The sequence below is a fragment of the Triticum aestivum genome, chromosome 7B (genome assembly GCF_018294505.1).
Source record: "Triticum aestivum cultivar Chinese Spring chromosome 7B, IWGSC CS RefSeq v2.1, whole genome shotgun sequence".
In the NCBI taxonomy this organism is placed as follows: domain Eukaryota; kingdom Viridiplantae; phylum Streptophyta; class Magnoliopsida; order Poales; family Poaceae; genus Triticum; species Triticum aestivum.
The window spans coordinates 64,487,717-64,504,863 of NC_057813.1; the positions used below are offsets into that span (position 1 = coordinate 64,487,717).

Sequence of the window (17,147 nt, forward strand, 5' to 3'; positions counted from 1 at the left end):
GTGAAATGGGCTGGTGTTATATTCGACGGGCCACATGACGTTGTTGGGCCGATTTCCTTTAGTGCCTAACGGGCCGTAAAATGGGCTATTTGCAAAGAGACCGTTAACAGGCTTTTCATGGGCCAGCCCGTTAACTTTTGACCAAGTCAAATGGGCCGGCTTTGTAAACTAAATGGGCCAGTGGTGGGCCGTGGCACGTGTCGACATATCATAGGCGCCTATCTGACCCACTGATAAGCTGACACGTGTTTCGTCTGGCCAATAAGAATTTTACACATGGAAATTTCCCATTGCTCGGGGCTGTTAACGGGTTATCGGATCCAAAACCCGACCCGATAGCTTAACGGCGTTCCGTTACGGTGGATGCCACGTGTCAGTCACCCTTGACAAAAGCACTTCTGTGACGCGCGATCTATCGTCATGGAAGTGGACACTTCCGTGATGATAATTTTGGTAATGTCATGGAACACTTCTACGACAGCACAGGTATGACTATCTTGATTCTGTCATAAATTTGTCATGGATGTACATGCATGACAAAAAACGCGACCTACTGTGACAAACACGTATCATCACGGAAGTGTATTTTTTTGTAGTGGCTTTCGCCGACAATCTCGCCTTCTGATCTGCGACCAACTGGTCTAGCTGGCACATTGTTGTCTGTTGCCTCACGAGTCGCAACCCACACCAAAGGTGAGACATTCCAAACTCTAGCACCGAGGACTCCTAACAACCAATGCAGCACCTTCATGAAGGAAACAACGTCATGACGCCGTCGCCGCTTGTTTCGGAGGACCAAAACAAGGGTTTCCCCGGGCGCTCGAGGAGCGACATGATCAAGACCATGTTAGCGCCCCAAGAAGGATACGGCACCCGCAGGCGTCGTCGCTGCCAGCAACGGGCAAGCCATGCGGAGATTTCGCCCCGGCCCATGACCATAATCAAAAATACCGGAGCCACAATAGGGAGCAGGTCATCGGGTGAGTTCACTGCTACAGGAAGGCGAGACACGCTCATCAACGTTGCAGAGAGGTGACACCGGATGCCGCCGGCCTTCCCGTCGCCAACGACGACCATGAACGGCCGTCCTCGCCGCACCGAGGCAAAGACCCGTCGGACCGCCGCCCAAAGCCATTGCCTTGGCTTTCGGAATCCACATCAGGCCACAACCTATCGGAATCCCATCGCCGCGTGCACCGTCTGTTGAACAGAGCCAACCTTGAGCATCGCTGACACCACGCCACCACCTCCGGCAACCCCCAACCACGCCGGTGAAGGGGGGCCACCTAGGCGCGTGCCCGCCGCGTTGTGAACCCATGTCAATATGACAAGGGGAGAGGAATAGCACCCACACAATTGTGCAGTCTGGAACCACCGCAACACCGTAAGGGAAGGCCGTAGAAGACCACCAGCCAAGGGAACACAACCTGGTGTTGCCTTCGTCAACATAGACTTATCTAGACGAGATTTTTCGACGGTGACAAAAGTGGAGGGGTGGTGGAGCGACAAACAACGATGGCTAGGGTTTCCCCGTGCCACCATTGGGAGGAAAGCAACACAGGGTCACAAAAATACATACTCGTACATTGTTCTAGTTTTACAACATTTGAATTGCATATTGTCAAAACAGGAAGAAACTATTGTTGTCAAAACAGGAAGAAACTATTGTTGCAGCATTTGGGTACAAAAATTGGTCTACGAGCTACTTTGCGATATCATCCACCTTCAAACACGGACTAACGATTGATTCCAAAAATGAAAAGAAATGGTTGCCTGACGATTTAGCAAAGCAAAAATAAGAAAACAAGAAACAACAACGCCGTCCGTGGGATTCGAACCCACGACCACACGGTTAAAAGCCGTGCGCTCTACCAACTGAGCTAGGACGGCTCGTTGCACATCAATCTTTTCTCAAGATGTATTGTCCAACTTTTTTGCGAGGCCGTTTTTCAGCCTACTTCAAAAGCACCTGCAACTATGTTTGTTCTGTTACGTTATCTCTGGAACATCCATGTAACATGTCACGTAGAGAAAACAAGAAAGAGATAATCCTTCTTTTGAGCTTGCTTTTTTTTTAGTTTTTTTAGCTTGCTGATTGGTTTTTTTTTTCAAATGTGAAGTTGTGAACCCAATTTTTTTATAATTAATAATTAATAATTCAGTAATTCCAGAACTAGCAAAGGATATGTGAAAATTCTAAAAATAGGAAGGACGCAAAGAACAACGGCGTCCACACCTGGACGCCATTAAGGACCACGCCCATGTGTGGACGCTATTGCCAACGGCGTCCAGTTGTGTGGTTCGGCCGGTGCTCTAATTAAACTGAACTGAGCCGATTCTCGTTGATGTTCCATGACCCGTAAAACCTAGTTTGCTTGCAATCATTGCTCTTCGTCCTTGCCGTGCGTTAAGCAACCTCGGCCGATGTTACAAACCCAGCTACTACTCCATCAAACACAAGGGATTACTACTCTGTCGTATTGATCCACTCAAGTATCATGCCTAGTTGCTCGTACAGGCGGCGCTCCGCCTCCACTTGCTCTGTGTAGAGGCGGTGGAGCTCCGCCATTTATGCCTCGTCGGAGGCCTCCACCGCAAGCCTTTCCGTCGCCTCCCGGTCCTTCCTTACCTCTTTTGTGGAGACCACTCGCGGGTCGCTGACATCTAGCCGCAACATCCCACAAAACTAAAAGTTATGGTGGCTGTCGGCGCGACCGACCAAATGTCATATTCTTTGGCGGCCCGTTCGGCGAATTGGAAGGATCCGAGCCAAAGCTTCGCATGGGTGTGCCAGTCTCTGATCTCGGCCACCCATGTCCCCAATGCCCGCTGCCACATGCCGATGTACGGTCTCATTGTGGCGGCAGAGCTGGGAGCTCGGTGAAGCCGGAGAGCCTGTCGTGGGAGGTAGATGGGGCGACACTCGAGGGATAGTTGTGATGATGGCAGGAGGTAGACGGGTCGGTGCTGCGCACGTGGCTGTGCGGATCCGCTCTGCGGATGGGTGGCGAGAGTAAGTTTAGATGCTCAGCAAGGCGAGGAGTGAAATATATACTCCACTATAGAAGTTACGGGATAAGTTAGGTCCTGGTTAGAGAAGTAAGGCCGGATTTTTACTTCTCTAACCTGTTTTAGGGGATTAGCTAGAGATGCTCTAACCCTTATCAAGGTCCTTCACATATGTTATAGGAATAAGAGCGACACTACTAATAGCCACATCAACAACACAGTTAACTTGCATATCCATCTTCTAAGAATCCGACCCACTCATTACCAGTGCACCGCTTGGGTCGTCTTTAGTTTCATCAGGCATGCACGTTCTTTGTCAGCCATTGTTCTTGCGCTGCTCGTTCCACTTCAGCATGCTTGGCCATAGCATGAGTGCGACGTTGCATTCGGGACATGACAGCCGACAACGCCAATCATCACATGAGAGACATTGTCTCACCGACCGTTCGCTGTTATGATCCACCAATTGACATTTCTTTGAACGAGCAAGCCGATTAGCTTGGGGACAGCCGATTCATGGATTACTGGTCTAGGTTGGTTTAATCATGCATTGGACGCGGCTAAGACTAGCGTCCAAACCTGGACATGGTTCAAAATAGTGGCCAGCCTAGACGCTGTTACTCATAGCGTCCTTCCCATTTTTTCAAAATTTCAAGTTACCTTTACCAGTTTTGTAATAATTGAATTATCATTTATTATTAATAAAAAAATCGGGTTGTGAACTAGTCCCTTGCTTTTTTGTGAACTAGTCATGCCAGTTGAACTCCGGCGCAAAGTTTCAAAGGATTCGAGCCGTTCAAAACGAGTAAAAAAAAGGGAGAGCCTTCGAAAATCCTCCCCAAATCCCCTCGACGCACCCACCGACGAGGAATCGATCCCCCACCCCCGCACAGACGCGCCCGCCTGCACCCCTCCCACAGGCCACAGGCCCGTCTCCCGCCCGCCCGCCTCGCCGCCAAGCCCCAGTCGATTTCAAATCGCGCGCCGCCCGACCGGCGTCCCCGGCGGCGCCGATGGAGGTGGGCGACCTGCACAAGGTGTGGGAGATCCGGGCGCTCAAGAGGAAGCCCGATGAGCCCGCCGCCCGCGCGCTCCTCGACCGCATCGCCAAGCAGGTCCAGCCCATCATGCGCCGCCGCAAGTGGCGCGTCAAGGTCCTCTCCGAGTTCTCGTGAGCAAACCCTAACCCTAGCCTTATCCCTCATTCCTCCATCGGCTTCTACGTCGACCGATACCGTGTGCCGGGGTGACCCATTTTTATTTGGGGATTAGGCCGAAGAACCCGAGGCTGCTGGGGCTCAACGTCAACCGGGGCGTCGAGGTGAAGCTGCGGCTCCGGCGCGACGGCCGGGACCTCGACTTCATCCCCTACGAGGAGGTGCTCGACACCATGCTCCACGAGCTCGCTCACAACGCGCGCGGGCCCCACGATGCGCAGTTCTACAAGCTCTGGGACGAGCTCCGCAAGGTCCGTATGCTGATGTTTCTGCTCTTGTGTCGGTGCTTGAAATGTCTACGATTCCACCTGTATAGCGGTTCACCAGTGTCAGTGTATGCATACATCCGGTTGCTTGGAATCTGTTGCTTGTGTGCACTAGGCTATAAGTAAGAATGCAGATATTGTGCATATTCCCTTGCAACCTAGCTTGCCCGTTTACTGAAAGCTTGGTTCAATTGATTTTGGGGTTAATGGCATTTAACCTGAAATTTTCGTTGGATCCTGTCGTCATTAACAATATGCAGATGGAACTGATCTTGTTTAGCAAACTTTGGCCTATCCTCATTTCAGTGAGTCGTAGCAGAAGCATGTAATTTAGTAACCCCTCTATATATTTGTGAATCACAATTTTTCTATCTGCTTACCTGACCATAACAATTGTTCAAATGGGAGTGATTACATTGTTTGGATTTCAGAATTATCCGTGTGCTTGTACATAGGATTTTGCCCAGTCAAACGCTAGATGCTTACATGTTGCTTATGCGTAATGATGACTCAGGAATGTGAAGAACTTGTTGCAAAGGGTATCACGGGGCCAGGACAAGGGTTTGATGGTACAGGCAGGCGATTAGGTGGATTTTCAATACATCCACCACCACCATCTCTCCGACAAGCTGCACTAACTGCAGCACAGAAACGGGCAAGGAATGGAGCTCTATTGCCGTCCGGCCCAAGAAAGTTGGGTGGAAACAATGCTATCATGAGTGCTCTTAGTCCAGTACAAGCTGCTGCCATGGCTGCTGAAAGGAGGATGCAGGATGACTTGTGGTGCGGATCACATAATGATTCTGGCATCGATGATTCAGAAGATGTTGTTATTCTTGAGCAACCACCTAAGTTGACAACAAGGGATGGAAAAAACACAAAGCGTGCAAAAAACACAAGGTGTGATTCTTCTAGCAGTTCTGCAGAACCCAGCACTTCATCTGGATCTCAAGTTCCAGCACGAGCTGATTCCTCTTCTGGTAGAACGACTGATGCGGACTTTAGTTCTATGTGGGAGTGTAGTGCTTGCACTCTTCTTAATCAGGTAAATTGATCAGCCACTTTATTTTTCAACGCTGCACTGAAGTTCCTATTACAGAAAACATTCATGCCCTTTCACATACAAAACCTGATGTCTACGTGCGCTTGGTGGCCAGCTCTTCAGCTAGGCACAAATTCTCTTTTATACTCGGTGCTGGTTCTAGCTGGATGTGTTCCATTATGATCTATTAGCATAGTCTTTGAAGTGCAATGAACGTAGTGGGTATGTAAATGGTTTGCACTAATAGTGAGTCCATATCAAAGTGGTACTTTCAGAGCAGATTAGACTTATCCAAACTTAAGATGAAATCTAGTTTTCATAATTTATGAACGTGGAACGCCCTAGGATAAATTGAACTATTGATTTGATTTTCTATGTCTGTGACGTACATTTGTTTGCCCACTTTTCTATCTCATCCTTACCTACCTTTGGACCTGTGGTGACAGTAGTTCGCTTTACAAATGGACTCCTTATGATATTCTGAAGCCACATTTACAACTTGCATTTTGATGCGTATCAAGTTACTCTTTTAGACACTGGCAACATGTAACTAATAATTAACCTGCATCAACAGTGTATATTTAACTCCCTTCACTATTATGATAAAAAACATTAATAATATAACATATTGTAATGCAAAGTGATATGACTTTGTTTGTCTGCATGTATTGGTATAAGTATGTTTAAGTTCGTTTACACAAATGATATAAGTCACACCGGAAATCCGTTTCGGCTCCTGGGTCCAGATGCTCCTGCTATCTGGACCACACATGTGCATCGTGATTCACACACAGACTAGTATTCACTTCTGTATTTCGTTTTAATAGTACAGGGCCTGGCCCACCGATCAGTTGTACCGCAGTGAATCTCCAGTGTAACGCCGCTCCAGTACAGATGGAGGAGGACGGATCTGTCCTAACGGAGAGCCACGACTGGAACACCGGATTGTAAACGTTAGCCATCAAAGCTAGATATTTACAACCCAAGCCAGCCACCACCATCCCCTTCGTCTGCACGATTAAGTTCATCCACCAGTAGCACCCATTCCTCCTCCCTCCACGTAGTTCTAGCTCATCCTTCCCCACTTGAAGGTTCTCGAAACACAGGGATTCACTATGTTCTAGATTGTCCATCCCAGGTGCAAATGGAACATAATTAGATGTCATGGGTTTTATCACACTTCATTGCATAAACTTTAATGGGAAACAAAACACTCGCAGCTGCAATTCCCCTGTAGTGGAAGCATTATTCCAGCCGCCACTTTGCTAGAGAACCTTCACTTCCACCCAAAATGATACACTTCAACATCAACCCTTTTTGGCATCTAAGTCTCCTCTTCGTCTTCTTCTTCGTCCTTCATGATGTGTGGCAGAACTGCCCTGTTCTCCTGCATCTTCACCAAGCTGGTACACAAGCGACTTCACCAAGTATGTAATCTGGCTCTGTCACACATGATACCACATTTTTGGTCAGCCCCAACCTATGGATCTAGAAATGAATTTTTCAAATGACACTGTCGCTTAGTGCAAATGAAACTTACATCCGACAGACTGTGAACTTTCTCCCCCGTGTATTCTCTAAGATAGTGCATCCCATAGATCCAGCTCTCTTCCCTGGTCAAGCATGACAAAAAAAAGTCTTGTCTCTGATAACATAAGTCGTATATTGTCACCCCAGTCAACCACAAGTCCACAACTAACCTTTCACAGCATGTATGCATCCCAGTATTGAATTTCAAGCCCCAGCCTTCAGATGAGATTCTTGTTCCAGGGATGCACTCATGTATACATCTCCTCAGGTTTGAGTGCACTCTTATGGTGTTCCTTTTGTGCTTAGCCTCCATCTCGTGCTGTGGCTCCTCCGTCTCCACCGGGTCCATAACCATGAGAATTTTCTTCTGAATGTCCACAGCATAAACAACCCAGCTATCCATATATTTCAGGAGCAACATGATCTGCAACACCAGCAAATACTGTCCGCATCAAGATACAACAACCTAACGCAACAAACGCACTAAAATGTATCGAGTTTTTTTTTTTTTACCTTTTTAGCAGCTTCAATCCTAACTCCAGTGTGCTTCTCTGTGATCATTGTTGCAATGATGTCGAAATCAAGGTCTGACGATCTCTCTGCCTCCATTAGTTCTTCCTTCAAATACAGTATTTTTCCTGAACAAACTCTTAGTTTCAGGTCTGATGCAACCACGAAATGACAACACTCAGCTGAACATGTCGGTCTGAAAACCCACCCCCAGCCTGAAGTCAGGTATCACACGGAAACGTTCAGGAAGTCCTCGAAACAGCTTTGCCTCCTTCCTCACCAAGCGCCACATCGATACCATTTGATCTATCTCTGAATCACCGTAACGATCGAAAACACCCTCTATCATCGCCCCCGTCAGTTGAACTGTGCATGGATGAGTATGGCAGAACCATTTCCTGCCAAAAAAAGTACAAACATTCTATTAGGATCATTCCATTTTTTCTGATTTAGTACTATACAGTTATATTAAATCTTTATCATGTTCACACCTTAACTTTTCGATGCTAGAGCACCATGTCATCCTATCATCAAAGCCCAACACATCACTGCCAATTGGTTCATCAGGGTGCAGTCCTAGCTTCCCAGGATACTTCTCCCTGAATTCACGTTTCGGCCTCACCAGACCATGTATACGAGGCGGCATTTGCTCTGCACCTTTTTTTTTGTCGAAATGACTGGTTTAGCGTTCCAGTAATGATTTTAAAGACATGCCCAAAAAAAATCTTTTAACAGAGATGCACAAACCTGATTCCTGAGCATTTGACTGTCCCCCCCCCCCCCCTCACGTATCACTGGGCCGCCTACACAAGCAAGGACAACCAAAAGCATTAGTTGAATCAGCTTAATTACCGTGATAGTCTGCTTTTTTAGAGATGTGCAAAATTCTTTATTTGTGATATACCTCCCATAATCACTCTACGGACAGCTTCAACGATTGGGTTCTATTGCACTGGATTTTACCCTTTTCAGCTGTAATTAACAGCTATCAGTACTCTGACCGAACACAAGATAGTAGATGTGGGTGGCAATATAAAATATACATCTGATACACATGCAGCAAGCTTTTTTGATTGGCTTGCCCTGCAATACAAAGTAGTCGAATGCTTTCCTTAATCACAAAGCGGCAATATAAAATATACATCTGATACACATGCAGCAACAAAACCAATGCAAACGAACAAGGGCAGCGTAAAAATGCTGTTAGCGGAAAACAAAATCGTAACTTACCGAGCAACCACAGACCACTTCCTGCATGCATTTTGTCTTCTCAGCGTTGAGACTGCCTTTTCCGTATCTTATACCAAATCCAGCTCCCATGAATAAATTGTAGAAATCATAAGCTTCCCCCAGCGAGTCAAATATTAAACCGATCTCAGGTTTGATCACATTAGGCCCTAGCTTATCTGCGTACCCCTGAATCGTCTGCTCCAGGGCGCCAACTCTATCTGGGCACGGTGCCCTGTCTGGTGGGTGCTTCCCAATTCTGACCCTGATTCCAAACAGAAATAAATTTCAAAAGGACTATAAATTCATGGCAAGTCTGGTCTGGCTTCGTACATTTTATGATCTACATATTTTGTTTGAATCAGTTCTTATGGCATGCACCAAATTTGCTTTATCATTACTAGAAATAATAAACCATAGACATTACATACAACCAGTTTTGCCTAGTTTTTGTGAAAAATCTGATAATTTCCACTTTTTTATCACTCAATCAGTTGCAGACATGAAAAAAATAGATTGCAGAATTACACGCGGTACTCATGACAAGAGAATTCAACGAATTATTGTTACCTTGTCCAACCTGCGGCTTGAGGATCCATTTTTCCCGTAGAATGAGCTGAGGTTACATCTCCACTCTGTGCTTGGTCTGCAATGACAGAATCCATGGCTGGGTGCTTGTTCATCTGGGCGTCCCCTTTCTCAATCACATCCGCGTTATGTCCTTCGCTCTTACTGAAATCAGAAGCTGTCCCCCAACCGGCATCAACACTTCTTTGCTCGCCGTAAGCAGCACCACTAAGCTGGACGAGACCATGACCGCCGCTGAATCCCCCAACACCACTCAGCCGTGCATCATCCCTCCCCATCCTAGATCTGCCGCCGGAATGCCCTATTGACTGACCTCCATCTCGCACCATTTCCATTAAAATTGTAGCGCTGCACGCCTCGTCCGAGAAAATCGGTAAACTGCGGCTAGATTTCATCCAGAAATCAGATCCCCAACCGCATCTAAATATTTAACAACCACGGGTTTTGGAGGAGGATAAGGCTAGATTTACCTGTCTACTGCAGTTACCGGGAATTCTGTCGCCATGTCCAAGCCGTTGCGGTGATCTATGCCTGGTCGGCGGCACCCCCCCTACAGCTTCAAAGACGCACCTCTCCGGCGACGCCGCAGAGCTCTGCCGTGGCTTACTCAGAGCAATAGCACTCCCTCTGCTGAGAAAATCGTGGCAGTAGAACTAACCCCCACCATGCGCCCAACATTTTCTTTTTTCACCTACATGTGGGCCAGACAAACGGCTGACTCCGTCCAAAGATAACACCTGTATCACGCGTCCAGAGTACAGGTGCGTCAAGACGCGTTAGCAGGCCAACGTCCGTCCTCCCTGGCGCTAGCTGCTACTCGTACGTACACAGTGCGGCGCCAGTGTATACTTTGTTTAATATTCCTGTATTCGCATGACAGTGATGTGCGGCACAGATCTCGACGCATATCTGGGCGGCTGTGATTCCGGGTTCAACTGGACTCGGGTGCCAAAATGCCCCTAAGTCATACTCCTTTTCTTGTTTTTGCACATTATGCTGTTAATATGATCTATAATATCCTTTTCTTCTTTCTTTTTCAAAGACATCTGTAATCTGTTCTTTTTCATTGAAAAAGAAGTGCAGTGGCTGGCCTACTGTACTTCTATTACTGCTGCTCCCCGTTGTCTAACACATTTCATCTGCAGCCTCTGGCACCAATTTGTGAAGTTTGTGGGACAGCGAAACCTAAAATTGCAAAAGCCAAGTACGCATCTTGGTCCTGTAAATTCTGCACTCTGGAGAACTGCACTAAGCTTGATAAATGTTCGGCATGCGATCAATGGAGGTACTCATATGGACCACCTGTAGCCACATATGGTCCAAGCTACGATTGACTTACATTGAAGGCTACAAGAATACGTAAGTGGTCCGCTCTCGTCTGACCAAGCCATGTTACTCGTCTGACCGAGCCATGTTACTCCTGTATTGACAATTCAACTCACCCAAAAATGGCTTCTTTAGAGAGATAACTGCACAATACTACAATCACCTGATAATTGCATTAGTACGATAGTATTCCCAAACACTGATATTCCAGCCGTGTTCTATTTTGCTTCTAACCTGAAGTGTTTTTGTTTTCTGCCTCTCAGGAACTCCTGTGTGAGAGGTGCATAGAGTGGTTTCTTGATAGGGCTTAACTAGTTTGTGCATTCTTACTAAGCAGTTTAATTCAATAGATTGCAAGTTCGTCATGGAAGGTGGACTTATGTACATACTCATATCCAAAGCTGTAGACAACCCTTTTTCCTAAACGGTTAACCCCGGAAATCCTACACTTGTGAAGTGGCAGGGCGATAGTAAGGGCGAACCAAGTTACTACTGGATTAGTCCCAGGGTGTATAACATAAGCATTACCTAATGAATTTGCCTGGCATGTTTTATTATTTCTGTCTGTCTCTCGGTAGTTGACCTGTGACAGCGATCTTCTCTTCATGTGGTTTCCGCAGGTTTACAATTTTGTGGGAGGCGGCTGCTGCAATGTTTAAAATTGCCTCACCAGCAGCGGTTGCCTCTGTTGCCACCTACCAAGTACCACTGCATGCCAACCCAAGCCTGTGGAGTCGCAGGAAGATTTAGCATCCAGGTCTGGGCACCTGTCGGCCTGCCAATGGCTCCCAATTCCTCTCTGGGAGCACTGAATCCTGTATGCTTTGGTGACTTCCGCTCGTGGTTGTCGATTTAAAGAAACGTGGTCGGTTTTGGTTTTGTGCAAGGATGCCTACATGTTTGCAAATTGCAGTAGTTGCTATCATTGCCTTGTTCATCTCATATACAGTAGTGGCTCACCTTTGCTATCATTGCTGTAGCTTTTGTGCGCCCGTGTTAGGAGTAGGAGAATCGTAGTGGCTCACCTTCGCTCGGTGAAGGTCACTGTCACCTGTGTTCATATACAGTAGCTGAGCACGTCGATAGAGTAAAGCTCTTTCTCTTTTCGCCACAACATAGTAGAAGCGTGGTAGGAACTGGAGAGTGAGGCCAACGGGCAAAGGAAACCTAGGACGTGACGAGAAGCCCATACTCCTTTTATCACACGTTCTGGGAATCTTGGTAGCCTTTGCCTGCTTTGTTATCATACCTAAATTTTCTTTGGTAGATGGTCAAGCGACTGCTTAGTTCACTGACACCTAAATTTTCCGTACCTTTTTCTTTGCTCTTCTATGCGCCTTTTCTTTGTTTGGCGGCGGATTGCAATCACCCGAGCACGTGCTGTGAAAGCGAGCATATTTCTGGTGCACGAATGGCCAGGTGCATCTGCTGAATCAGACCCGTGTGATTGCTTAGCACGCGCTTTGCCACATTGCCCACACATTTCTCCCCTCAGCAAGGCACTGGTAAAGTTGTAGCTCATTGACTAATGGTTTACTCGAATGCCACAACTAAATCAGACATGTGCGTAGCTTAAACAGCGTAATTAGGCGACCTGTAGAATCAACATCATGCAAGAAACCAAGGCAACAAACGTGTTGAAATTAATGCGAATTACTCCACATCCGTGGTCCTTCAATTACTCCACAAACTCCTAAAATGGCAATCTCGGACACTCAACTTTAGTTTGTGTTGTGTTCCACTTTGGTCAAAATCATGAATTATACTCCCTCTGTCCCTAAATATTTGTCTTTCTAGAGATTTCAGCAACTGACTACATATGGAGTAAAATGAGTGAATCTACACTCTAAAATATGTCTATATATATCCGTATATGGTAGTCCATTTAATAAAATCTATAAAAAGACAAATATTTAGGAACGAAGGGAGTACACACGTACATGGATGATGGTCAAGCATACCCAAACCATCTTTCTTTGTCGACCCCCAAATTCTCTTGCTACGGCTACATGAAGCTCGATTCCCTACATTGCCTCGTCGAACTCTTTCCAAATTGTTCATCCCTTAGATGTCTTTGCCGCTAAATGATCACAACTATTGCTTCATTTTTTTATGCTTTGTTGAACAATAGAGGGTGAAGAACAAAAAAAGAAAAAACTACCTCCATCCGGATTTACTTGTCACAGAAATGAATGTATCTAGACATATTTTTAGTTCTAAATACATCCATTTCTGTGACAAGTAATTTGGGATGAAGGGAGTATTCAGTTGTGACAGTGTGAGGGCACACGTGCCTCTCGCACGAATGAACCGCGCCACGTCTAGGGATAGATTATCGTTCTTGTTCACGTGTGCCAGATTTGGCGACAAACCATGATCTCGAACAAAGTTTAGCACATCCAAGAGTCTAGGGGACCAAAATAGCTGCATTGAGAGTTTGACGACAAGTTCTTTTTGTTTCGAGATGGCAGTGCCATGTGGTTGGATTGTACCGAAGAGTTTAATCACCAAATTCGGGATGAATTGGTGTGGTTCCTCTACGCCTAGGACATTAGAATATCGAAGCATGAACGAGGAAAGACATGTGATAATGTTAGGTAGTAACTGTGAAGCCCCAATTCTTGACTGAGAGGGACACCAAAGGCATGTACCCTCCCTCTCTCTATCTATCCAAGAGATGGAAGGACATAGTTTTTTTTTGTTTTCATCTTTTCATCAAAGAGTTGAACAATGAACCTAATCTGGCGTGTTATGAAAAGTTTCATTGCGGTGCTCGAGCACCCGATCGCCTCCACTCCCTTTCTTCTGTTCTTGTAGTTTTGTAATCTATGAGGAGGAGATTTCATATGATTTTTTGTACAATAAAAGGTAAATGTTAGCAAATCTGTCATCCAGGAAGCGATAACTGAAGAACAAGGCGCGTCGGCTACAACATGTGAAGGCACTATAGCGAATCCGACAAGTGAGGAAGAAGTGGCAAGATTCAAGTCTGCTCGTGGGCCTGGAGTTCGGCCCACTCGAGAGAAGACGCGACCCAGGTGGAACTTCGGTCTGGACCTAGTAGTTTAAATATGAACTTGTAATATTCCTTTGCCTGGCTTGGACCTGGACGACGGCTTCGGCTGAGCTTGTAATCGAATCCTATAGCTGTGAGGGACGTTGGGAGGATAAGCATGCTATTCCGTTCCCCATTCCGCCATGAACCCTTGCTAGATCCCTAGATCGAGACCCATCCTTACACTTGGTATCAGATTCGGTGGTCCTGGCGCTTCCTCAACATCATCACAGTACACAGTGACGAGATTACCGGCGAGCCGCGGTGATGGATAAGTTGTCGGAGGACGGCGTGGTGTCTACGAGCTCCTATGTGCAGATTTTTCCATGGATCTCGATTGTCGTTTCAAGGAACAAGGTGCATATCTCCTCCAGGGCATGGAAAAGCTGATCGCGATGAACACAGTGACCCTCGAAGGCTTGATTTCGGCGAGGGTGGATGGAGTCCATGACGGAATGTTGATGGATATGGAACAACTCCTTGATCTCCCCCTCGTCTTGATAAGTCCTCAGCGTCATGCCTCGCTGGGAATGGTCACGGCGGCACGGCCACCAATTCCCTCGGCATCGACAACGACAATCGGGGGAAGGCACATAATCCTTATGGACCTCCTCCGGTTAGAGTTGCACGTGATTCCAACTCCTCGTTCTGCAATTCGCTGCACCATGATTCACCTCCTCTTGATACTGCTGATTCGTTCGCGTTTGGTGTTCGTTTGGAGTTGCCTTGGTTTGATGGTGCCAATCCGCGTATGTGGCAAACGCGTTGTGAGGATCAATTCAAGTTGTGGTGCACTCCTAACCATTGATGGATTTCTCTGGCAACGACTCGATTTGAAAGTGTCGTTGGTTGGAATCCATGCAGCATCGTCGACCTCATGCAAGTTGGCCTGAATTCTGCCAATGCTTGCAGAGCGTTTTGGCTGAAATCAGCATCAGACATCATTGCGTCAGTTGTTCAGGATTGCCCAAACTTCCTTTGTGGTAGATTATGTTGAGTGTTTTGCTGACTTATATGACCATTTGCCTGCATATGAAGAAGAACCAAACTATCTTCACCATACAATTAGATTTCTAGACGGCCTAAAGCCAGGTGTCCGTGTTGCTGTTGCTCTGCAGAAACCGCATGACCTTGATGCAGCGTATGATTTAGCATTGTTCCATGAGGAGCTTGGCATGGATTTACACCTATTAACACTATCAATAGTGCTAAGTCTTGTCCCATGGCGCTGCCACCAACAAAAAACAGAAGCTATGAGGAAAACAGTAGTTCATATGTCCAATAATCAGTTACTACTGAAAGATAAGGGGTCTGCCTTGCGCATAATTTTCGTAAATCCATGGGCCTTTGTTTTGTGTGTGGTGAAAAATGGTCCAAGGACCATAATTGCAAGTCTTCAATTCAGTTGCACATTGTACAATATCTCATTGATCATATTCAGTCTGAAGATAATGCTCCCTCTGTCAGCACAAAACAACTATCTTCTTATAGTATGCACTTGTCAGCTGCAGCTGTTGGGAAAAACTCTGATGCCCCAACTTTACAACTGTTGATAGAGTTGCAGGGTATGGATCTAGTATTTTAGTAGACTCAGGTAGTACCCATTCCTTTGTAGATAGTGGACTGCAACATAAACTATCCAATTTGTAGAAGATCTCTCATGTGTCACTAGCTGTAGCTGGTGGTGGTGTCTTGCAATATAATTCCATCTTACAAGGTTGTTCCTGGAATTATGGTTCTGTTGAGTTCGCTAGTGATTTCAGAATCCTTCCATTAGCGATTTATGATGGCATAATTGGTTTGGACTGGCTTGCAAAACACAGTCCTATGCAAGTTGATTGGGTGCAAAAGTGGATGTCCTTTACTTATCAAGGACAGGTAGCCACCTTACAAGGATTGTTACCTAAAGATGTTGTTGTGACAGTGTTTTCTATTTCCTTGCTGAGACATGTTGACGAGTCTGTTAAACATCCAGAATTGCAAGTATATTGTTGGATAAACATGCTGTTATGTTTGAAACCCCAACTGCTTTACCACCAAGAAGACTAAAAGATCATACCATCCCACTCATTCCTGGAGCAAGACCAATATCTGTAGACCTTATAGAATTTCTCATCATCTTAAAGATGATCTAGAAAAACAAATTAAGGAGTTGCTGGATTTGGGCATGATCGGTCAAAGTACCAGTGCATTTTCCTCTCATCTACTATTAGTTAAAAAGAAGGAGGAAGGAGCTTGGAGGATGGTTGTGGATTATAGACATCTCAATGCAATTACTTTGAAAAGCAAGTATCCAGTGCCTGTTATAGATGAACTTTAGTATGAGCTGTCAGGAACTTGTTGGTTTCCTAAACTTGATTTGAAGGCTGGTTATCATCAAATAAGATTAGCACTCAGAGAAGAGTATAAGACAGCTTTTCAGACACACAATGGCCATTATGAATTTAATGTTATGGTCTTTGGTCTGACAGGGGCACCAGGAACATTTAAAGAGACTATGAATTATGATTTATCTCCTGGTTTGAGGAAGTGTGCAGTAGTGTTCTTTGGTGATATACTAGTGTTCATCAAAACTTTGCAAGAACATTGGCAGCATTTGGTTGAGGTGTTGTCTATATTGCATAAGGAACAATGGAAGGTTAAAATGTCTAAGTGTGATTTTTCTCAGCCCAAAAAAGCTTATCTTAGACATGTTATTTCTGTAGAAGGTATCTCTACTGATCCTTATAAAATTGTGGCTATACAACAACAGCATGTGCCCAATAATGTGAAAGAAGTCAGTGGTTTCCTTGGGTTGATTGGATATTACAGGAAGTTTATAAAGCACTATGGGATTATTGCAAGGCCATTGACTTAATTGCTTAAGAAGGGAGTTCCTTTTGTTTGGGCCAGTGTTACAGAAGAAGCTTTTGTTACACTTAAGCAAGCTCTAGTGTTTGCTCCTGTTCTGGCTTTACCTGATTTTTCTAAACCTTTCATGATTGAGACTGATGCTTGTGAGTATGGTATTGGTGCAATACTCATGCAACAGGGACATCCACTGTCCTTTGTTAGCAAAACATTGGGTCCAAAGAACGGAGCTGTGTCAGTTTATGAAAATGAATATCTGGCTATTCTGTTAGCAGTAGATAAGTGGAGGCCTTATTTTCAGTACAAACAGGGCAAGGAAAATAGTGCAAGCGATGCATTATCTAGAAGACCACCGGATATGTATCAACTTTTATCAGTTTCAAGTGCTCAACCCACTTGGTTGTTTGAGATAGTTGACAGTTATCAATAGGATGAGAAGGACCTAGCACTTCTACAACAATTGGCTGTAGAACTAGCTTCTAGACCTCCCTACACTCTTGTCAATGGATTGTTGAGGTATAAACAGA

The 17,147-nt window shown here is 45.6% G+C and overlaps 1 protein-coding gene and 1 non-coding gene across 3 annotated transcripts; one reads left to right on the forward strand and one right to left on the reverse strand.

Moving 5' to 3' along the window:
- Nucleotides 1-1,817: 1,817 nt before the first annotated feature.
- TRNAK-UUU (transfer RNA lysine (anticodon UUU)) lies at nucleotides 1,818-1,890 on the reverse strand. Its single transcript has one exon. It is a non-coding gene; the product is annotated as a tRNA-Lys (tRNA).
- Nucleotides 1,891-3,874: 1,984 nt separating this feature from the next.
- Nucleotides 3,875-11,657, forward strand: LOC123161950 (DNA-dependent metalloprotease WSS1). Of its 2 annotated transcripts, none has more exons than XM_044579758.1 (5): nucleotides 3,875-4,180; nucleotides 4,282-4,477; nucleotides 5,007-5,537; nucleotides 10,535-10,748; nucleotides 10,979-11,274. In XM_044579758.1, exons 1-4 carry the CDS (start codon nucleotides 4,023-4,025, stop codon nucleotides 10,721-10,723), a joined length of 1,074 nt encoding a protein of 357 aa, XP_044435693.1. In that variant the 5' UTR covers nucleotides 3,875-4,022; the 3' UTR covers nucleotides 10,724-10,748; nucleotides 10,979-11,274. The 2 variants fall into 2 exon arrangements, with proteins under 2 accessions (XP_044435693.1, XP_044435692.1); XM_044579757.1 differs by lacking the exon at nucleotides 10,979-11,274 and adding an exon at nucleotides 11,336-11,657 and having other exon boundaries at nucleotides 3,876-4,180.
- Nucleotides 11,658-17,147: the final 5,490 nt, after the last annotated feature.